Source organism: Mus caroli, unplaced genomic scaffold (genome assembly GCF_978045245.1).
Source record: "Mus caroli unplaced genomic scaffold, Mus_caroli_1 scaffold_7, whole genome shotgun sequence".
Classification (NCBI taxonomy): domain Eukaryota; kingdom Metazoa; phylum Chordata; class Mammalia; order Rodentia; family Muridae; genus Mus; species Mus caroli.
Genome location: NW_028227262.1, coordinates 103,428,550 through 103,452,748, shown reverse-complemented (window position 1 = coordinate 103,452,748; position 24,199 = coordinate 103,428,550). Strand labels below are relative to the sequence as shown.

The following is a 24,199-nucleotide window of genomic DNA, read 5'->3' as shown; positions in this document are numbered from 1 at the left end:
AGATGGATGGAACTAGAAAATATCATCCTGAGTGAGATAACCCAATCACAAAAGAACACACATGGTATACACTCACTGATAAGTGGCTATTAGTCCAGAAGCTCAGAATACCCAAGATACAATTCAGAGACCAAATGAAGCTCAAGAAGAAGGAAGACCCAAGTACAAATACTCTGGTTCTTCTTAGAAGAAGGAACAAAATACTTATGAGAGGAGATACCGAGACAAAGTGTGGAGCAGAGACTGAAGAAAAGGCCATCCTGAGACTGCCCCAACTGGCAATGCATACCACATACAAACACCAAGCCCAGACACTAGTATGGATGCCATCAAGCGCTTACTGACAAGGAGCCTGATATAGCTGTCTCCTGAGTGTACCTGACAAATAAGATGTGGATGCTCTCAGCCAACCATTGGACTGACTACAAGGTCCCCAATGGAGGGGCTAGAGATAGGACAGAAGGAGTTGAAGGAGCTTTCAGCCCTATAGGAGGAACAAGAATATGAACCAACCAGTACTTCCAGAGCTCCCAGGGAAAAAACCCACCAATCAAAGAGTACACATGAAGGGACCCATGGCTCCAGTTGCATATGTAGCAGAGAATGGCCTTGTTGGACATCAATGGGAGGGGAGGCCCTTGGTCTTGAGAATGCTCAATGCTTCAGTGTAGGGGAATGCCAGGACAGGGAAGCAGGAGTGGGTGGGTTGGTGAGCAGGGAGAAGGGGGATGGGATAGGGGTTTTTCAGAGGGGAAACCAGAAAAGGGGACAACATTTGAAATGTAAATAAAGAAAATATCTAATAAAAAGAAAAGCAAAGAAAATTCAAGTGTGGTGGATACACGCAGTGTGTTGCTGAAAACACAAGATGAATTCCAGGAGATGTTCAGAGTCTTTAGGATACTGCATGACCTTCATATTAAGAATGAGGAGCCAGCGAATGCTTACCTTGTATGTACACTGAGACTCTCATGAGAAGTGCTGCCTAGGCCAATTTGTGAGTCCAACAAGACATATTCGTGGCCAGGGATGGTGATGACATTGTTGAAAAATGTCAGGGGAGATGAAAAGCAAAACGTCTGAGAAATTATTTTAGTGGTAAATTCAGCATGGCCTGTGATGGGCTGTATATGAAGCAAGAAGATAATATACACAAAGCATGCTTCCTGGGATTTAGGCTTGTTCACTAAAGGAATGCTTAGTGTCAAATAAAAAATTAAAAGAGGGCAGAAGTAACTACAGAGATTAATAGCAAGACAGAACATGTGCCCTGGCTATTGTGTAAACAAAGGGTGTTTATATCCAAAATGAAGAGAACATTCTTATGGACTTGTTTTATAAGTGAAGAGTAAAAGATGTAAAAATAAATATTTGATCTTAACCCAACTACTAAACATATCTGAGATTGATAAATTGCTTTAAAAAATGTACACATCAATGGAATCAGAATTCCAGATTGCACAAAGCAACAACTAAAACACACTCGTGAAATGCATCACCAGAAAAAGGCCAAAAAATGGAGACTGACAGAGTCAAGAAAGACTTGACCAACTAGGCTTCTCCATCCTACATTATTTTGAGCATCTGAGCATTCCTGAGCATGGCTTGAATTCTGTGTGTTAATTTATTTGTCAAATCTAGAAATATAAATTTAATTAGGGCTTTTATATACAATAAGACACTGCCATAAAAATATACCTTTGACTATGTAACATCCACATTCAAAAGACAAAATGACGAAAATGAGAATCACATACTTATACAAAAATACTGTTTTTTCACATTAAAATAAAGTGCATGTGAAGCTGAGGAATATGTAAATGTTATATATACAATTTGAATGTCATTCATAAAAATCCAATCATACCACTCCATAACAGTTCCAAGCTGCAAAAAGAAAATGCATGCATTGGAAATAAAAGACAACACAGAATAGAAAAATTAAACACTAAAGATACAAAATACTCAATCACATCAGCTATATGAATAGCAAACAATAAAATGGAAAATATTATCTTTTGTAAAATTAGTGTATCTTTTCAGGGTTTATGTGTAAGTGACAAATGATCATTTTTACTATTCTGCTAATAAAGACATTTAGGCTATATATACCTTACAACATAACTTCAGACATTTGAAGTAGTTTACATATTATTATTATTATTATTTAATCTTGTTTTACAGTCCAGTCATTATCCCACCAGAATTGTCTACCCTCTGACAATTCTGTACCCCACTCCTCCTCCCCTGTCTTCAAGAGGATGTTTCCATGCCCACCCCTATCCCAACAGACCTCCCCACTCCCTGGGGCTTCATGTCTCTCAAGGGTTAGGTTCTCTTCTCTCACTGATGCCAGACCAGGCAGTCTTCTGCTGTGTATGTGTTGGGGGCCTCATATCAGCTAGTGTATGTTGCCTGTTTGGTGGCTTAGTGTCTGAGAGATCTTGGGGTTCCAGGTTAGTTGAATCTGTTGATCATCTTATGTGGTTGACCTCTTCCTCAGTTTCTTTCAGTCTTTCCCTTATTCAATCACAGGGGTCCCCAGCTTCTGTCCATTGGTTGGATGAATCTACATCTGACACATTCAGCTGCTTGTTGGGCCTCTCACAGAGGGCAACCATTCTAGGCTCCTGTCTGTAAACACACTATAACATCAGTAACAGTGTTAGACCTTAAAGCCAGCCCTTCAGCTGGATCCCAATTTGGGCCAGACACTGGATGTCCTTTCCCCCAGTCTCTTCTCCATTTTGTTCCTCCATATCTTTTAGACAAGGACAATTCTGGGTCAGAGTTTTTGACTGTGGTACAGCAACTCCATCCATCCTCTTGAGGCCCTGTCTTTCTACTTGGAAGTGAACTCTACAAGTTCCCTCTCCTCACTGTTGGGCATTTTATCTAAGGTCCCTTCCTTTGAGTTCTGAGCTCACCTTCCAGGTCTCTGGTACATTCTAGAAACCCTGCTCCCCACATCCTATCTCCCAAGGTTGCCTGTTTCCATTCTTTATAATGGCCTTCAGGAAATCTTTCCTGTTCCTTTCCCCAATACCTGAACATATTCCCCTATGTTATTAAATGTATGTTAATAAAAGACATTTAGAGTATATAAAATATAATTAGCCATCATGCCACTTTGAGTGATGCGGAACCAGAACTTCTGGCCTTAACATCCCAATGAACACTGAGCCCTGCTTGTCATGCCACGGGGAGATGAGCATGGGCATCAGAAATATGCTGTATTCCCAGACCTGTCTCTTGATGCACAGAGAAACATAAATTCAAAATACTAGATAATTTGTCTAAGACGATGGGTAGATTAGCACTTCTGTAAAAACAAACAGAAAGTTTTGTTTACTGTAGTCAATTTGATGTTGAGACAAATTGAAAAAGCAAGAAGTGTCTTTGGTGCTGTGGTGAATGAAGTCTGCCAGTGAACTTAGCTCCCTGTCAGGAGACTAATCAATGTGGCAGTGAATGAGTCCTTATATAAGGATAGATGTCTAATCAAAAAGACCATGCAGTGATCCTTCCATGCTGGAGAGAAGAAGCATATGACAAATGCATAAAATCCAGTGAAGAATGAACACCAAACCCTCAAATAAATCAATGTGAAGTAACTCCTCCAGCATGGATAGAAGATTTGAAATAGCATTCAGTAACATGAAAAAGCAACTATTCTCAACACTACAATTGGAAGACAATTTCTCTACCATCCTAGAGATGGCAGATGAACACAATGCATGTCTGCTTTTTTGTTTTGTTTTGTTTTAAATAAGACTGAAAATTTATTAAGAACATGTATTAAAGGTGATAGACATAGACACTGCAACATTCAAGCAAAATATAACAATTTTAAATGGCTATTTTAAAAACTCATTTTTTATATTATTCATTATTCTCATATTTACATTTTTCTTTTTTAAATTTTATTTTATTTTTAATTTATTTTTTACACTCCATATTCCATTCCCTGTTTTCCCTCATTCACCCTCTGCTCACAAAAAGGGATGTATCATGACTGCCTTCTGAAAGACCCAACAAGCAGCTGAAAGAGTCAGATGCAGATATTTGCACCCAACCAATGCACAGAAGCAGCTGATCCCTGTTGTAGAATTAGGGAAAGTTGAAAGAAGGTGAGGAGAAGGGCAATCCTGTAGGAGGACCAGCAGTCTCAATTAATCTGGACCCTCGAGATCTCTCAAACACTGGACTACCAAACAGACAGCTTATAATAGCTGATAAGGAGCCCCAAACACACATACAGTAGAGGACTCCTGGGTCTGTGTACATTCAGAGATGATGCACCTAACCCTCAAGAGACTGGAGGTCCCAGGGAGTTTAGAGATCAGGTGGGGTGGGGGTGTGGGCATCTACGTGTGGGATATGGAGCATGTCAGTTTTATAATGTCTTCAAGTAGACATTAAACAGGCCCTAAGTGCTGGTAGTCATAGTCTATGAGATTAACTATGTTAAAAGTTGCAATAACAATTGTACATCTCAGGATAACTAGGTTATTTTAAGTCTCTATTAGCAGATCTCAAGCTGCAGACCCCTTTGGGGGTAGAATGACCCTTTTATAGAAGTCGCCTAAGATTGATGGAAAGCACAGATATTTACATTACAATTCATAACAGTAGTAAAATTACAATTATAAAGTGACAAGATAATCTTTTTTTTTTCTTTTATGCATGGAGTTTAGGGTTTCTTTTTTTTTTTAATATTTTTATTACATATTTTCCTCAATTACGTTTCCAATGCTATCCCAAAAGTCCCCCATAGCGCCCCCCCCACTTCCCTATCCACCCATTCCCATTCTTTTGGCCCTGGCATTCCCCTATATTGGGGCATATAAAGTTTGCAAGTCCAATGGGCCTCTCTTTCCATTGATGGCTGACTAGGCCATCTTTCGATACATACGCAGCTAGAGACAAGAGCTCCGGGGTTCTAGTTAGTACATCATGTTGTTCCAACAATAGGGTTGCAGATCCCTTTAGCTCCTTGGGTACTTACTCTAGCTTCTCCATTGGGAGCCCTGTGATACATCCAATAGCTGACTGTGAACATCCACTCCTGTGTTTGCTAGGCCCCAGCATCGTCTCACAAGAGACAGCTATATTTGGGTCCTTTCAGCAAAATCTTGCTAGTGTATGCAATGGTGTCAGCGTTTAGAAGTTGATTATGGGATGGATCCCTGGGTACGGCAGTCTCTAAATGGTCCATCCTTTCATCACCGCTACGAACTTTGTCTCTGTAACTCCTTCCCTGGGTGTTTTGTTCCCAATTCTGAGAAGGTGCACAGTGTCCACACTTTGGTCTTCATTCTTCTTGAGTTTCATGCGTTTAGCAAATTGTATCTTAAATCTTGGGTATCCTAAGTTTTGGGCTAATATCCACTTATCAGTGAATACATATTGTGTGAGTTCTTTTGTGATTGTGTTACTTTACTCAAGATGATGCCCTCCAGGTCCATCCATTTGGCTAGGAATTTCATAAATTCATTCTTTTTAATAGCTGAGTAGTACTCCATTGTGTAAATGTACCATAATTTCTGTATCCATTCCTCTGTTGAGGGACATCTGGGTTCTTTCCAGCTTCTGGCTATTATAAATAGGGCTGCTATGAACATAGTGGAGCATGTGTCCTTTTTACCGGTTGGGACATCTTCTGGATATATGCCCAGGAGAGGTATTGCTGGATCCTCCGGTAGTACTATGTCCAATTTTCTGAGGAACCGCCAGACTGATTTCCAGAGTGGTTGTACAAGCTTGCAATCCCACCAACAATGGAGGAGTGTTCCTCTTTCTCCACATCCTCGCCAGCAACTGCTGTCACCTGAATTTTTGATCTTAGCCATTCTGACTGGTGTGAGGTGGAATCTCAGGGTTGTTTTGATTTGCATTTCCCTGATGATTAAGGATGTTGAACATTTTTTCAGGTGTTTCTCTGCCATTCGGTATTCCTCAGGCGAGAATTCTTTGTTCAGTTCTGAGCCCCATTTTTTAATGGGGTTATTTGACTTTCTGGAGTCCACCTTCTTGAGTTCTTTATATATATTGGATATTAGTCCCTTATCTGATTTAGGATAGGTGAAGATCCTTTCCCAATCTGTTGGTGGTTTTTTTGTCTTATTGATGGTGTCTTTAGCCTTGCAGAAGCTTTGTAGTTTCATGAGGTCCCACTTGTCAATTCTCGATCTTACAGCACAAGCCATTACTGTTCTATTCAGGAATTTTTCCCCTGTGCCCATATCTTCAAGGCTTTTCCCCACTTTCTCCTCTATAAGTTTCAGTGTCTCTGGTTTTATGTGAAGTTCCTTGATCCACTTAGACTTGACCTTAGTACAAGGAGATAGGAATGGATCGATTCGCATTCTTCTACATGTTAACAACCAGTTGTGCCAGCACCATTTGTTGAAAATGCTGTCTTTCTTCCACTGGATGTTTTTAGCTCCCTTGTCGAAGATCAAGTGACCGTAGGTGTGTGGGTTCATTTCTGGGTCTTCAATTCTATTCCATTGGTCTATTTGTCTGTCACTATACCAGTACCATGCAGTTTTTATCACAATTGCTCTGTAGTAGAGCTTTAGGTCCGGCATGGTGATTCCACCAGAGGTTCTTTTATCCTTGAGAAGAGTTTTTGCTATCCTAGGTTTTTTGTTATTCCAGATGAATTTGCAGATTGCACTTTCTAATTCGTTGAAGAATTGATTTGGAATTTTGATGGGGATTGCATTGAATCTGTAGATTGCTTTTGGCAAGATAGCCATTTTTACAATGTTGATCCTGCCAATCCATGAGCATGGGAGATCTTTCCATCTTCTGAGATCTTCTATAATTTCTTTCTTCAGAGACTTGAAGTTTTTATTATACAGATCTTTCACTTCCTTAGTTAGAGTCACACCAAGATATTTTATATTATTTGTGACTATTGAGAAGGGTGTTGTTTCCCTAATTTCTTTCTCAGCCTGTTTATTCTTTGTGTAGAGAAAGGCCATTGATTTGTTTGAGTTAATTTTATATCCAGCTACTTCACCGAAGCTGTTTATCAGGCTTAGGAGTTCTCTGGTGGAATTTTTAGGGTCACTTATATATACTATCATATCATCTGCAAAAAGTGATATTTTGACTTCATCTTTTCCAATTTGTATCCCTTTGATCTCCTTTTGTTGTCGAATTGCTCTGGCTAGGACTTCAAGTACAATGTTAAATAGGTATGGAGAAAGTGGACAGCCTTGTCTAGTCCCTGATTTTAGAGGGATTGCTTCAAGCTTCTCACCATTTACTTTGATGTTGGCTACTGGTTTGCTGTAGATTGCTTTTATCATGTTTAGGTATGGGCCTTGAATTCCTGATCTTTCCAAGACTTTTATCATGAATGGGTGTTGGATCTTGTCAAATGCTTTTTCCGCATCTAACGAGATGACCATGTGGTTTTTGTCTTTGAGTTTGTTTATATACTGGATTACGTTGATGGATTTCCGTATATTGAACCATCCCTGCATCCCTGGGATGAAACCTACTTGGTCAGGATGGATAATTGTTTTGATGTGTTCTTGGATTCGGTTAGCAAGAATTTTATTGAGGATTTTTGCATCAATATTCATAAGGGATATTGGTCTGAAGTTTTCTATCTTTGTTGGGTCTTTTTGTGGTTTAGGTATCAGAGTAATTGTGGCTTCATAGAATGAGTTGGGTAGAGTACCTTCTGTTTCTATTTTGTGGAATAGTTTGTGAAGAACTGGGATTAGATCTTCTTTAAAGGTCTGATAGAACTCTGCACTAAACCCATCTGGTCCTGGGCTTTTTTTGGTTGGGAGACTATTAATGACTGCTTCTATTTCTTTGGGGGATATAGGGCTGTTTAGCTCATTAACCTGATCTTGATTCAACTTTGGTACCTGGTATCTGTCTAGGAACTTCTCCATTTCATCCAGGTTCTCCAGTTTTGTTGAGTATAGCCTTTGGTAGAAGGATCTGATGGTGTTTTGGATGTCTTCAGGATCTGTTGTTATGTCTCCTTTTTCATTTCTGATTTTGTTAATTAGGATGCTTTCCCTGTGCCCTCTAGTGAGTCTGGCTAAGGGTTTATCTATCTTGTTGATTTTCTCAAAGAACCAGCTCCTTGATTGGTTGATTTTTGAATAGTTTTTCTTGTTTCCACTTGGTTGATTTCACCCCTGAGTTTGATTATTTCCTGCCGTCTACTCCTCTTGGGTGAATTTGCTTCCTTTTGTTCTAGTGCTTTTAGGTGTGTTGTCAAGCTGCTAATGTGTGCTCTTTCTAGTTTCCTTTTGGAGGCACTCAGAGCTATGAGTTTTCCTCTTAGAAATGCTTTCATTGCGTCCCATAAGTTTGGGTATGTTGTGGCTTCATTTTCATTGAACTCTAAAAAGTCCTTAATTTCTTTCTTTATTCCTTCCTTGACCAAGGTATCATTGAGAAGAGTGTTGTTCAGTTTCCACGTGAAGGTTGGCTTTCTATTATTTATTTTGTTATTGAAGATCAGCCTTAGTCCATGGTGATCTGATAGGATGCATGGGACAATTTCAATGTTTTTGTATCTGTTGAGTCCTGTTTTGTGCCCAATTACGTGGTCAATTTTGGAGAAGGTACCATGAGGTGCTGAGAAGAAGGTGTATCCTTTTGTTTTAGGGTAAAATGTTCTGTAGATATCTGCCAGATCCATTTGATCCATAACTTCTGTTAGTTTCACTGTGTCCCTGTTTAGTTTCTGTTTCCATGATCTGTCCATTGGTGAAAGTGGTGTGTTGAAGTCTCCCACTATTATTGTATGAGGTGCAATGTGTGCTTTGAGATTTACTAAAGTTTCTTTAATGAATGAGGCTGCCTTTGTATTTGGAGCATAGATATTCAGGATTGATAGTTCCTCTTGGAGGATTTTACCTTTGATGAGTATGAAGTGCCCCTCCCTGTCTTTTTTGATGACTTTGGGTTGGAAGTCAATCTTATCTGATATTAGAATGGCTACTCCAGCTTGTTTCTTCAGACCATTTGCTTGGAAAATTGTTTTCCAGCCTTTCATTCTGAGGTAGTGTCTATCTTTTTCTCTGAGATGAGTTTCTTGTAAGCAGCAAAATGTTGGGTCTTGTTTGTGTAGCCAGTTTGTTAGTCTATGTCTTTTTATCGGGGAGTTGAGTCCATTGATATTAAGATATATTAAGGAAAAGTAATTGTTGTTTCCTGTTATTTTTGTTGTTAAAGTTGGCATTCTGTTCTTGTGGCTGTCTTCTTTTAGGTTTGTTGAGGGATTACCTTCTTGTTGTTTCTAGGGCGTGGTTCCTGTCCTTGTATTGGTTTTTTTCTGTTATTATCCTTTGAAGGGCTGGATTCGTGGAGAGATAATGTGTGAATTTGGCTTTGTCATGGAATACTTTGGTTTCTCCATCTATGTTAATTGAGAGTTTGGCTGGGTATAGTAGCTTGGGCTGGAATTTGTGTTCTTTTAGTGTCTGTATAACATCTGTCCAGGATCTTCTAGCTTTCATAGTCTCTGGTGAAAAATCTGGTGTAATTCTGATAGGCTTGCCTTTATATGTTACTTGGCCTTTTTCTCTTACTGCTTTTAGTATTCTATCTTTATTTAGTGCATTTGTTGTTCTGATTATTATGTGTCGGGAGGTATTTCTTTTCTGGTCCAGCCTATTTGGAGTTCTGTAGGCTTCTTGTATGTTCATGGGCATCTCTTTCTTTAGATTTGGGAAGTTTTCTTCTATAATTTTGTTGAAGATGTTTGCTGGTCCTTTGAGTTGAAAATCTTCATTCTCATCCACTCCTATTATCCGTAGGTTTGGTCTTCTCATTGTGTCCTGTATTTCCTGGATGTTTTGAGTTAGGATCTTTTTGCATTTTCCATTTTCCTTGATTGTTGTGCCCATGTTCTCTATGGAATCTTCTGCACCTGAGATTCTCTCTTCCATCTCTTGTATTCTGTTGCTGATGCTTGCATCTATGGTTCCAGATTTCTTTCCTAGGGTTTCTATCTCCAGTGTTGCCTCATTTTGGGTTTTCTTTATTGTGTCTACTTCCCTTTTTAGGTCTAGTATGGTTTTGTTTATTTCCATCATCTGATTGGATGTGTTTTCCTGTTTCTCTTTAAGGACTTCTACCAGTTTGGTTGTGTTTTCCTGTTTTTCTTTAAGGACTTGTAACTCTTTAGCCATGTTCTCCTGTAGTTCTTTAAAGTCCTTCTTGATGTCCTCTACCATCATCATGAGATATGCTTTTAAATCCAGGTCTAGTTTTTCAGGTGTGTTGGGGTGCCCTGGACTGGGCGAAGTGGGAGTGCTGGGTCCTGATGATGGTGAGTGGTCTTGGTTTCTGTTAGTAAGATTCTTACCTTTACCTCTCGCCATCTGGTAATCTCTGGAGTTGTTATAGTTGTCTCTGTTCAGAGGTTGTTCTTCTGGGGATTCTGAGTATCCTCTGTCAGCAGACCTGTACAGACTAAGTTCGGCGGAGTCCCGGAGCCAAGATGGCGCTCCCTGCAGGGCAGGTCACTGTTCTCCGGCTGGGAGGGTGTCGGATGTCTGCGGCCCCAAAAGGGTGCTGCCTCAGCGGTTCTGTGGCTCCCGCCTGTCCCAGAAGCTGTCTGCCTCTGTGGTCCTCACTCTGACCTGTAGAGACTAAGTTCGGCGGAGTCCCGGAGCCAAGATGGCGCTCCCTGCAGGGCAGGTCACTGTCCTCCGACTGGGAGGGTGCCGGATGTCTGCGGCCCCTAAAGGGTGCTGCCTCAGCAGCTCTGTGGCTCCCGCCTGTCCCAGAAGCCGTCTGCCCCCGTGGTCCCCACTCTGACCTGTAGAGACTAAGCTCGGCGGAGTCCCGGAGCCAAGATGGCGCTCCCTGCAGGGCAGGTCACTGTCCTCCGACTGGGAGGGTGCCGGATGTCTGCGGCCCCTAAAGGGTGCTGCCTCAGCAGCTCTGTGGCTCCCGCCTGTCCCAGAAGCCGTCTGCCCCCGTGGTCCCCACTCTGACCTGTAGAGACTAAGCTCGGCGGAGTCCCGGAGCCAAGATGGCGTTCCCTGCAGGGCAGGTCACTGTCCTCCGACTGGGAGGGTGCCGGAAGTCTGCGGCCCCAAAAGGGTGCTGCCTCAGCGGCTCTGTGGCTCCTGCCTGTCCCAGAAGCCGTCTGCCCCCGTGGTCCCCACTCTGACCTGTAGAGACTAAGCTCGGCGGAGTCCAGGAGCCAAGATGGCGCTCCCTGCAGGGCAGGTCACTGTCCTCCGACTGGGAGGGTGCCGGATGTCTGCGGCCCCAAAAGGGTGCTGCCTCAGCGGCTCTGTGGCTCCCGCCTGTCCCAGAAGCTGTCTGCCTCTGTGGTCCTCACTCTAACCTGTAGACTAAGTTCGTTGGAGTCCCGGAGCCAAGATGGCGCTCTCTGCAGGGCAGGTCTCTGTCCTCCGGCTGCGTGACAAGATAATCTTATTGTTGGGTGTAACCACAACAAGAGGAACTTTATTAAATGGTAGCAGCATTAGGAAGGTTGAGAAATACTGCATTTGTATCAAAAGCTGGCCTAGTCGGCCATCACTGGAAAGAGAGGCCCATTGGACTTGCCAACTTTATATGCCCCAGTACAGGGAAATTCCAGGGCCAAGGGGTGGGGGTGGGTGGGTGGGGGACTGGGTGGGGGGAGTGTATTAGGGACTTTTTGGATAGGATTGGAAATGTAATTGAGGAAAATACCTAAAAAAAAAAAAATCAGCCTGGGAGTACAGGAAGGTATGTGTTGTTCAGAGTCAGGTGAGTGATGATGTTATCTTGATTTTAGAATGAACTGCAAATGGCATGTTCTTTTATCTTGCACAGTAAGAAGCAAATAGCCTTCTCCTGAATAATGACTACTATATCAAAGGTTTCACATTAACTGTATATACCAATATGTATACAGAATATATGCATTATTAAATAGTTGTATATGGAAAAACACCTGGATGAAAAAAGATTAAATTATTTTTAGTGGAGAAATAATTTGCATTTTGTTTTACTTATTTATTCTCCATAATTTTCTTTATCTGTAATCATGAATAGATATTTGTTTTGAGACTCAGTGGAGGGCAGAAAACTATATTTAGTACATGAGCCTTTAGAATGGAAGGGAATAGCTCAAAGGTGGAATCAGAACCCAAATAAAAGCATTTATAAAATATCTGTGAACCTGTGTGTATATGCATACCATGTGTCTAAAGAGGATATTTTTAAATTTTATTTTCTTAAGTTGACATTACATAAATACATGCAGAGGAACATACGGATGTCACAGTGTGTTAATGTGTGAAGGTCAGAGGACAGCCTGCAGAAGTCTAATCTTTTCTACTACAACATGGGTCCTGGGAATCCAACTAAGTATGTCAGCAGGACAGCAAGTATCCACTTTATCCACTGAGCTATATTTCCAACCCAAGATATTTATTTTTTTCAGAGATGTTTTCATTTTACTTTTCTCTAATAAAACATGTGGAGAAACCTTTGAATATCAACTGTGGTTTATAGAGATTACCTTTGTGGAACACTTCACTTATTCTAAGATCTAAGATCTAAGATCAAAAAGGAGTTCACTACCATTTCACTTCCAAAGTTTTACTGGTGGACTGAGATTTATGACAGCAGTAGAAATATATCTACTCAAATACCTACTGCCACTCTTTAGTGCCATCTGTCATTAGCGGGTGTCTGCCTTGCTTCTCAGACTCTTTGTGTGGGTGTTTCAAGCAGTAAAACTCAGGACAGTCTTCAACTTAAAGTTTTTTCTTTTTATTTCTTTTCTTGTCTTTCTGGTCTCTCACAGTAGAGATGAGCACATTCAGGCATGTAGGCACACATGCAGGTACACAGATATACTTACATAGATAACCCCACATGTGACTACACAAACACATGCACACATGCAACCACACATATAACCATGCATGCATGCCTACACACACACACACAAATATTCACGTGCACACACACGCATATTTACACACATACACAAACACACACATGTGATAACATAAACACATGCACATGAAAACACACATATAACCATGCATGCATGCCTACACACATACAAACATACACATACACACACATACATTTGAATGCACATACATGAATACACATACACATCATTACCACCCATATACTTTGATTTCATCACCATTCATGAGGAAAGTAAGAATTATTTTCTACTGTCAGCAGCCAGACTCAGAGCAGTGACCAGTTTATCTCCATCTGAACATCAAACTGATGGTGGCTCGGTCAGATCTCAAGCCCTCGGGCAACTGAGCCCATGTGACAATGACCTGATAACTTATCATACCCACTAAAACCTTAACAAAAATTGCAACACTGTCCAAAATGTTTGCATTTACTTTTTAAGAGAACAGGCTTCTCCTCACTGTTAAAAGTTTTTATTTATATCCACTGTAAGAATCCTGACCTACACTAACTTCAATAGACAACTCTTCACTTTTATATTCACTTTACATCATAGGGGAAGATATGCCCCCATGTGCAGTGGTCTGTGTAGTTAACAACTCATTTCTGTTTTGTTCTCACTACTCAGGAAGCAACCAGCTTGGCCCCATCTATGGCCACACATCTGTGACATCTGGGAGTCTGCTGGATGATCACCACTGGCACTCTGTACTCATTGAGCGCCAGGGACGCAGCATTAACTTGACGCTGGACAGGAGCATGCAGCATTTTCGCACCAATGGAGAGTTTGACTACCTGGACTTGGACTATGAGGTAGGATTATAATGGAGGACAGAATTCATACTCTACTGTTGCTTTACTGTTAATTACATCCTTTTTCCTTCCTTCTTTATAGAAAGGAACTATCATTAAATCTAATTCATTTAACCAATTTTATATGTAATTGTAGGAATATATATGCCTTTAATTATTAATATTTTCTTTTTATTGAAAAGGGATTTTTTTCTCACACAATGTATCTTGATTATAGTTTCCTCCACTTCTGCTCTTTCCAGTTCCTCTCCACATTCTTCCACACCCTTTCTCTTTTTCATTAGAAAACAGTCTTCTAAGGAATAATAATCAAATAAAACAAAGCAAACACAGACACATCAGAATAGGACAAAACAAACAGAAGTAAAGGAGTCAGGTGGGGCTAGAAACAGATAAAGATTCAGAGACCCATTCATTTGCACAGAAAATGCAAACTCATAAAACATGCAACAAAGAACCTATAAAGTAAGAGAGAGAGAGATGCATATATGAGCAAATAAAACAAATTAGGCCATCACTGGAAAGAGAGGCCCATTGGACATGCAAACTTTATATGCCCCAGTACAGGGGAATGCCAGGGCCAAAAAAATGGGAATGGGTGGGTAGGGCAGTGGGGGGGGGGGGTATGGGGGACTTTTGGGATAGCATTGGAAATGTAATTGAGGAAAAGATGTAATAAAAAATATTTTAAAAAAAAATCAGTATTTTGGCCCAAACAACTTCTGTAATTAAATACTCTAATTCTCTTTGGAATGAAATCCTAAACCCTACACTCATCTACAGTGGGTAGAGCCATGGGATGTGGGCTTGCCCAATTCAGGTGCTTCACAGGAATGTTTATAAGAGCTCACACCCCCATCAGCTCAGCCAGGGAGAGTGAAACACAACTGTGGCATTCTCATTGAAAGTCTTAAAAAATGTCCTTTTCCTTAGAGGGTATGAACATGGAGATGCTGTGGACATTGTGATACCATTAAGGGGATTTTTTTTTTTTTTTGAGGATAAAGGTAAGAGTGAAAGACCTTAAATGTGGGAACAGAGGAAAGTGGGTAGGATGGGTAAGGGTGAATGATCTTTGAACCTCTCTTCCAGCAGGTTCTGAACTCAAGCTCTTACTATAGTCATTGTTGCTATTCTAAAGAACAATACATCCCTTATTGTCTTGAGTTACTATGAGCTGTGTTTTTTGCTAGTCCAATATTTAAACTATATATTATAAGTTATATCTTTATGAGAATAATATATTAATTATAATATATATGAATTAATGATATATATTGTGTTATCCCTGACTATTGAAAAAAGCAATGTTGTGCATGGATGAAGCATTTCTGTGGAAATTTTATACCCCCCCCAAAAAATAACATTTAAAATATGAAAGATATCCCTGACATGACCTTATGAGAAAAGGAGCCTCTAAAGATTACTGTTCAGTTAATTTTAAGTTGGACATATACTGGTGGGCACAGAGTGAACTCTTAAAGATAATTTGTTTCCCCAGTAAGACTCCTTTACAAAAAACTAAATTTTCTTTTGCAAGGGGTCATTAATTGGAAACAGTTTTTGGATTAGGGATGGGAACATGTTTCCACTTCTGTTTTCCTAGCTAAGGCCCTATTTGGTGCAGACTCTGAGCATGCTGCCACAGACTCAGTAACTTCACATGTGTCTTGATCCTGTTGGGTTTAGAAGATCTTGTTTTCTTGCTGTCCTCCATCCCTCTAGACTGTTCTATAGTCTCTTTACAAGAATACTCGACAGAGTTAATTGCGTCACCCTGACCTCCAGCTATGAAAAGTCCACAGCTCCTTCCAACTCTAACACCCGAAGTATCAGGCTTGCTACATGAATTTCCTACTCTCAACCGTTACAACTTGTTATAACTTATGACATCTATTACTCATGAGCATATACAGTATTCTATATGTGGAAGGTTCATTCATTTTTGTAGTATAATGAAAAATGTCACTCTAGTTTATATCATTATTTATAAATTAATGATTATAGATTGGCCTTTAAGTAAACTCTTGTTTTTCCAGACATCTTTGTCATAAAAGAAATAAAGTAGAACATGGAATATTTTACATTTTAATTTCTATGTAGTGAGGCAGTTTTTAAATATTCTGGCTCAGTGAGGACCCTAAATTAAATTCTGGAAGTCTACATAGTGGAATAAGAATATGGATTGTTCCAAGTTGTACTCTAACCCTCACAGCATAATAGAGCACATGAGTGCTACCCCACATAAATAAATACAATATATATATATATATATATATATATATATATATTATATATTACATTTCAAGAGTATATATATATACTCTTGAAATAAAATGGATCACCTAGGTGTTTAATATATACATATGTTATAATTTTATAACATTCAAGTTGATATATTAGGTTCTATATAAATAATCAATCAGAGTAATTCAACATAGTCCATCACATCTGTTAATAGTATAAAGGGGTAAAGCCTTTGTAGTGTTATGTGTAATTGGTGTAGAAAGCACTACATTTTCAGAGCAGCATCCAAGCAAAATAAAAAACAAGACATCTTACTTAGCTCAAGGCTCCAAATTTTCTTAGTTCATCGAACTAATGACGATATAATAATCTTCCAAAGTATTCCAGAGCTAGTTTCTCAAATAACTAAAAATTTACGTCCTGAATCTTTGATAGCTATTTAAAAGTACAAATAAAAATCCCTTATTGTAAAATATTAGTGAGGTAAGGAAGAAAATGAGAGTACTTTAATACTTTTTCAGATTCAGGGTCTAATTTGATTACTGCCATTTTTTTCTTGTCATTTGTTGTATTGTATATTTTGCAACCAGCTTCAACACATCAGAAACTCAAGACAAGACCTAATATTAGATTTCAAACTCCATGAGTAGTGTTTCACATAGTACCCAAGATATACCAAGTGTTATAAGTTTTGTAAAGATTTTATGTATATTGGGATATAGTCTAAGACTGTTTCAAAGATTTGTGTTCCTTGACATCTATATTTTAGAAAGCAGAAATCCATGAGCATTGTGTGTATATGTGTGTTTATATATGTATGTTTGTGTTACTCAACAACTATAACTAGATTTAATAATGTAGAATATGTAAACCATAAAATTACGGCTAAAAGGTCTGACTTGATAGCTATGGTATATATTTTTATAAGTCAATGGAGACTTATTAACATAAAAATATAAGCTTAAGGCTAAATTACTTTCTCCAAAAATATTCATCCCCAAATGATTATTAAAAGAAGCCATGAATTTGAAAGAGATCAAGTGGAATACATAAGAGGGTTTAGAGGGAGGAAACAGAAGGGAGAATTGATGTAATTATATTATCATCTCAAAACTAAAATAATTCTTTTTAAAGTTTGAAAATGTGAAAGTCTAAGAAATTTTTATCTCCTGCAAGTTGATTCCACATCTCTTGTGGCTTACTGCTCTAGTGTATGAGAGAACTTGCAAATGAATTATTCATCTTATATTAATAAACTTTGAAGTATCACAGAGTAGGGAGGCATCCTGAAGCATTAGCCATAGGCAAACATAATTCCAATTTTCAAAAACCATAATTAAAGATTTGGGGTCACAAACCCTATTGAGTTTGTGGTGAAATCTGTGCATATTCATGCACACACAACATATTCCACAGGAGCACAATGGATCTAGAATTTTACAGTGTGTCAAAGCCTTCTGTTCTCAACACAATCCTTTGTTTGGGAGTCTTAGCTATTCATCTGGATGAGTGTGACAGATCTATCAGAAAATGTAACAGGTGAAAATACAAATGCACTGAAAATGATGAGCTAGTTGATAAGCTAGTACCCAGTAACTCTCATCTTGGGAACAACAATTATTACCATGGGTATCACAGCAAAGACAGTTGTGTTTCCATTTGTATTTTATACTACATAGTAATTATAGTCTCTTTTGTGTTCTTTAAATAAATCTAGGTCATATTTAATAGTCAGTATAAGAACAGTTGTTCATACTTCCTCGATGTAAGAATATAGTAAGTAGACTCCTATTACACTGGCTGGTAATATTAACTTCAAGACTAACATAATTTACATTTTGTGCAAGTCACATTGGAGTCTATAAAAGAGATAGTCCTCTCATGTTCACAAAGACCATGTCCTTTCCCCTTAAACTATTTGACTTTCGTTCTTGCAGAGTGGTCTGAAACAAAGGACATTAAGGCTTAGTATGGGAAGACTCAAGAGGCTCTTGCTAGAGTGGAAAAGCGGGAATGCACTAGTTTGATATTTTAACTCTCATAGTGTAAACACCTTACTATGGTAACTTCATGCTATCAATTGGATTTTAAGTGTGTGGCTTCTAAAAAGATGCCCACTGTCACACCATTACAAAACAAAGTACTTGTGTTGGATAGGTGCTGTATAAATAACCTAAGAATATATATCGTAGTAAGTGTTGAGATTATTTCAAAGTCAATATTAACATTCTGTTTATATAGTTTAATTAAAATGCTCTCGTACTTGTGTTTCAATAATGGTTCTATTTAACACACGTCCTGATGAACCAACTAATACAAGCTGGATCCAACAGAACATTGTTGGGGTAGACTGAATACACATGTTACCATTCTCATCAGTGCACATCAGCAAAAGAGATGCGATGTATAGCTTTGCACCTTTGACATGGCTCAATGTTGACATTACTACTGTGTATAAAAGTAGCCCCAAAATTTTCCCTGTCTCTTCTTCTCTGTAGTGTTATTATATCATGAACTGTAGAGATCACTATTAGCAGTCAAACTGCTAACTATATGGTAGCCTGAGATGGAAGAAATATATATTTTGGTTTTTTTCCCAAGACAAAAAAACTGAAGGGTAGGGCAGTAATCCGGTGTTTGCCTCGATTCTGTTGTTTAATTAAATGCCACTTATAGCACTTTGCATGATACACCATGGAAATACAGAGTGACTCTCCCCAGTGTTTTTTTTTTTTCTTTTTGGCCTATAAATGGACTGTAGACTTAAAGAATATTAAAACTTTACTCTTCAAAGGAGCTGAAAGCCTGGATTCGAATCCGTTTTGACCCTCATGGGTTGTGTAACATGAGTAATTCATATCCCCTTAAAATAATAAGAAAATAAGATCATATTTCTTTTGAGATGATATAATGAAACAACATATATATATATATATATATATATATATATATATATATATATATATATATATATATATATACAGATAAAAACATAGTTCTTTATATGCTTCCATAACAGATGCATGCTTATCTCTTTCACATGAAAGTATCCAATCTTTTCAGTTAGCTCTAGTTTCAAATGGCATTTCACTGCAGTCGCTTTTTCCTTGCATTACTTTTATACCTGTGGCAAATTACATCAAGAAGGACATCTATATTCCAATATTTATTATGACCAGCAGGAAGGAAGATAGGTTTAAAGACTCTTTCTTGCCTCTTTTATTATCTTAGGGTGACATACATACTACTAATGAAATACTTTAAAACCAAACAACTCCTATGGAAGTTGGTAAGTGCTATATACGCTAACTTGGGTATGATACAGTTAACTGGAGAAAATTATTACCCCATTTTTTTAAAGGATGTTGAGAAAGCACAATAAAGGTGTTTGACAACATCTGCTATACTTTGCAAATACCATGTAGTCAATTAAATGGTTAATAAATAAGGGCTAAAAGTGGTAATATTTTTACTAAGACTACAGAAAGAAACTCCCAAAGATAAATTTTAATCTAACTACTGCAAAAATGTTTTTTCACCATAATTTTAGAATACTTTAAAGTGCTATGATCCCAGAACTTCATTTGAACAGTAATATATGACTAGAAAATGTAAATGGCAAACTAATATGTAATTGATTCCATAAGAAAACTGGCTTAGAACTCACTTTCCTGCCAAGCATCCTCTAACCCTAGCTTGCAGTGCTTCATCACCATGCTTCCAAGAATTGGACATGGCTCCCTGGTTACTGAAAGAAGAAGAAATTTATAGTGCATATGAATCAGCATCACGATGGTAAAACAAAGCCCCTGATTAAAGAAACCACATGCACAGAGGAACGAATCTGTAATGTGAAGCAACTATAGCAACACATTTGACATGTAGTGCTGCCAGCACCTGACACAGGAGGCAGTGGCAAAGTTTGGCAAGTAAAGATACTTGCTGGCAAGCCTGGGCAACAGAGGTATAACCCTGGGAACCACATGATGGAGGGAGAGAATCTGTTCCACAAGTTGTCTTCTAACTCCTACGTATGTGTCATGGCATGTCCATATGAACACACCCAGACACCACACACACACACTCATCTAATAATACTAATCATAAATTTCAAAAAGAAGAAAATGTAAGTTACATTACTATGAACCCCTTAAGAGTAATCAACAAAAGGAACTGTACACAGCTACCCAGCATTTCATTTTAGCATTATAGTCACTCTAATCAGTATCAGGATAAACTTCATAAAACCTGGATAGGCTAGGTCGCTGTAACTTTCAAATATTCTCTCAATATTTCTACTATTTTCACCACTCTGCATTTTCATTTTGTAGATTCCTAATTATTTCTTACGTGTTTTAATTTATTCTTATATTCTCCTCTCATGTATGAATCATTGCATGTGTTGTATATTCAGCTGAACATGATTTATAATAGTTAATTTTATTTTAAATGGGGCCTCTTTAAAAACATTGTGTCATGAACCATCATTAATTTGTCTTTTTCTCTAAAACTAATTAAGCATTTTAAATGCCAAAGCACCAAATAATGGAACATAATTTACTCGTGTACCTCCTGGAATGTAGCGCATCCTTGCCTTATATCAAATATAAAGTCTTCACTTTCAAGGATGTCTCAACAATGCTTTTATATTAAAAACAACTCTAAGGGGAAAATTGAAAATAATAGCACTGAAAATGACTATAGAAGTTGGCATTATAGCTACAATTATACATTTATCCATTAATGCACTATTACTAGGGAATATTTCTAGCAGTACTGATAAAGTATAATTCTGTGTCATCAGTATTGAGGCAACATAACTTAAAATTGATGAGAAAAACATAGGGGGAAAACCATATCCTCTAGAAGCAGTCATAGTCAGTGGAGCACGTTTAGGAGAATAGGTCTTAGTCCTTAAGGTTTGCAAGTTCTATAAAATGTACAAACCTTGACTGTTCAACTTACAGCCCCTGTGTCCCACAAAGGCCCTAAGCCATACACTAATGGTATTTTTCAGCTATTTTCTACACTCAAAATAATTTTAATGAACCTTTGACTCAAAGAGTCATTAGACTTCCCCAAGCCTCCAGAGAGTAAGTACAGTATTCCTTGCTTCAGGCTACACTTTTATCAGCTTATTATATTAGTTCTGGTTGTCTTGAGATTACTATAGGCATTTATTGGTAACATGCCTTTGAATGATAAATATGAAAATATAGTTTTAATATTCCTTGATAAAATAAAGTTCCTAGATAAAAATCTTTCTAAAATCCTCTCAAGACAATTTATAAAATGCCTTCCTTCACTGTTTAAAAAAGTGAAAGTGATGTTTGCCATTTTATTGTTAAAGTTATAATCTAATTATTGGAATTAATGACTTCATTATGCATTTCAGCAACAGCATAATGTAATGAGCAAAAGATTTTGTAGGCAACATGTTATGTTTGCAAAACTTTTACTGAAATAAAGGTGCCTGACATTAGTTGTACTTATAATTTTGTATCGTGTATTGTAAGAAATGTAAATATTAACATTTATTTCTTTCTCAAAGATAACATTTGGAGGCATACCTTTCTCTGGTAAGCCAAGTTCCAGTAATAGGAAGAACTTTAAGGGCTGCATGGAAAGCATCAACTACAATGGTGTCAATATTACCGATCTTGCCCGAAGAAAGAAATTAGAGCCATCAAATATGGTAAGAGTCCGAAATAGTGATCCAGGGGCATTGAATAACAACAAACATCACATCATTTCACTTTCACTTTTCACATCATTTGGGTTCAGTTTAATATTGTAAGGCAGACATTGCCCAACAGGCTGACAGTAGTGGAGGGAGATTTGAGAGGATAAAGACGGTAACCATAATTAATTATATATATATATGGAACTGTCAAGGAAGAACATTAAAGTTATATAAAAGAGGTATCATACTAGTTAAATAATAGCTTAAGTTTAAAAAAATAAAATGTTTTCTGGGGAAAAAGAAAGGGTGCCACAAAAGTTCACACTGAATTTCTTCAGGATTCTGTGGAGATGGGTTTCAGATTTCTTGGAGAAGACCAAATAGTGAGGATATTTCAGCATCCTGCCTCCCTGTGTACTGCTAGGTAGTCCAAGGATACTCACAAATGTTTATCATGGGGCTTCTCTATGGCTCTTCCTGGTCAGGAACTAGGAACTATTTCTCATCAAGCACTGCCACATGGGAGTGAGTGCATGAGATTATAAGGACCATACTCTTGATAGCCACCAAATGGGATAATTCCTTAACTCTTCACGCTGCCTCTAAAAGTGCTCTGATGGTCCTGTTTTTCTCAAATTAGAGCTCATGTTTGACAATGACAAAAGTCAAAAAGAATACCTGGATAAATGAATAGCCCCCAACTCAGTGAGAAGACTTCAGTAACAGTGAAAAAAAATGTAAAGCTAGTTTAAAGCAAATGATTCTGTGATGAAGATTTCCCTTAAGCATAGTGAGGAATTTACACTAATAATAAAATACTGAAATTTGGCCTAATTTAAGTAATGAAGTATAGAGTTAGAGAAAGTTAACTTTACCATAGAGTAACAATGTCATAAAGTGTGAACAGATAACCACTGTAATGTGCAATGATACCATAAGAAAATATGAACTTCCTGATTGCTTCTCTATCTGGGCCAGTTCAGCTGGAGCAATAACCACCCAAGCCCAACAGCCTGCCTGTCTCCCAGAAAGTCTTCAGTACCCAGGGACACACAGGAGCCTAGTATGTCTGCCCTGTGAGAGGCCCTAGCAGCAGCTGACTGAGACAAAGATACTTACACCCAACCATTGGACTGGAGTCAGGGACCCGTATGGTTGAATTAGTGGAAGGATTGAAGAAGCTGAAGGGAAGCTCACCCTATAGGAAGACCAGCAGTCTTAACAAATACAGGCCCCAGGGAGCTCCCAGACACTGAGCCACCAATTAGGCAGCATACATGGGTTAGTACAAGGCCCCCGGACCATGTATAACAGAGGACTGCCTGATCTGGGCTCCCCGCACCCCTGTCTCCACAAGAATTTCTCCATCCTCAGTCTCCACTCTACCAAACCTCTAAACTCCCTGGGGCCTCCAGTCTCTTGAGAGTTAGGTGTATCTTCTCTGACTGAACCCTGACTCAGCAGACCTCTGCTGTATATATATTTGGGAGGTGGGCATATCAGCTTGTGTATGCTGCCGGTGTGGTGTTCCAGTATCTGAAAGATCTCAGGGATCCAGGTTAATTGAGACTGCTGGTCCTGCTATAGTGTTGCCCTCCTCCTCAGCTTCTTCCAGCTTTCCCCTAATTCAATTACAAGGGTCAGCAGCTAATGTCCATTGGTTGGGTGCAAATATCTACATCTGACTCTTTCAGCCGCTTGTTGGATCTTTTGGAATCATGATAGGTCCCTTTTTGTGAGCACTCCATAGTCTCAGTGTTAGGTCTTTGTACCTCCCTTTGAGCTGGATCCTACTTTAGGCCTTTCTCTGGACCTTCTTTTCCTCGGGCTCCTCTCCATTTCCATTCCTGTAGTTCTTTCAAACAGAAACAATTATGGGTCAGTGTTTTGACTGTGGGATGGCAACCCTATCCCTCACTTGCTGCTTACTTGATGCAGTCTTCCTGTTGGAGGTAGGCTTTACAAGTTCCCTCTCTCCAATGTAGGGCATTTCATCTAAGGCCCCTCTGTTTGAGTCCTGAGAGTCTCTTACCTCCCAGGTCTATGATACATTCTGGAGGGTCCCTCCAACCTCCAACATCCCACAGTTGCATATTTCTATTCTTTCTGATGGTCCTCAGGGATTTCAGTCCTTCCCCCACCCCAATACCAGATCATGCTCCTCTCTCTGTGCCCCCCATCCCATTTTCCTCCCAGATCCCTCCCTCCCCTCTTGTGGTTGCTTTCTTCTCTGTCACAAGTGGAACTAAGGCATCCACACTTGTGTCCTTCACCTTGTTGACATTTTTGAGTTTTGTGGGCTGTATCTTAGGTACTCTGTAATTTTTCTTTTTTTTTTTTTTTTTTTTTTTTTTGCTAATATCCACTTATTAGTGAGTACATACCATGCATGCCCTTTTGGATCAGAATTACCTCACTCAGGATACTATTTTCTAGTTCCATCCATTTGCCTACAAAACTCAGGATGTCCCCATTTTTAATAGCTGAGTAGTAGTCCATTGTGGAAATGAATCACTTTTT

General features: G+C 38.7%; 1 protein-coding gene across 1 annotated transcript in view; it reads left to right on the top strand.

The window, feature by feature from the left end:
* Positions 1–24,199, top strand: part of Cntnap2 (contactin associated protein 2) — a 2,252,040-nt gene that overhangs the window by 931,894 nt on the left and 1,295,947 nt on the right. The window contains exons 6-7 of the mRNA XM_085840650.1: positions 13,565–13,749; positions 21,548–21,691. Coding sequence (XP_085696776.1) covers positions 13,565–13,749; positions 21,548–21,691 — 329 coding nt within the window. The remainder of the gene's footprint in view (positions 1–13,564; positions 13,750–21,547; positions 21,692–24,199) is intronic.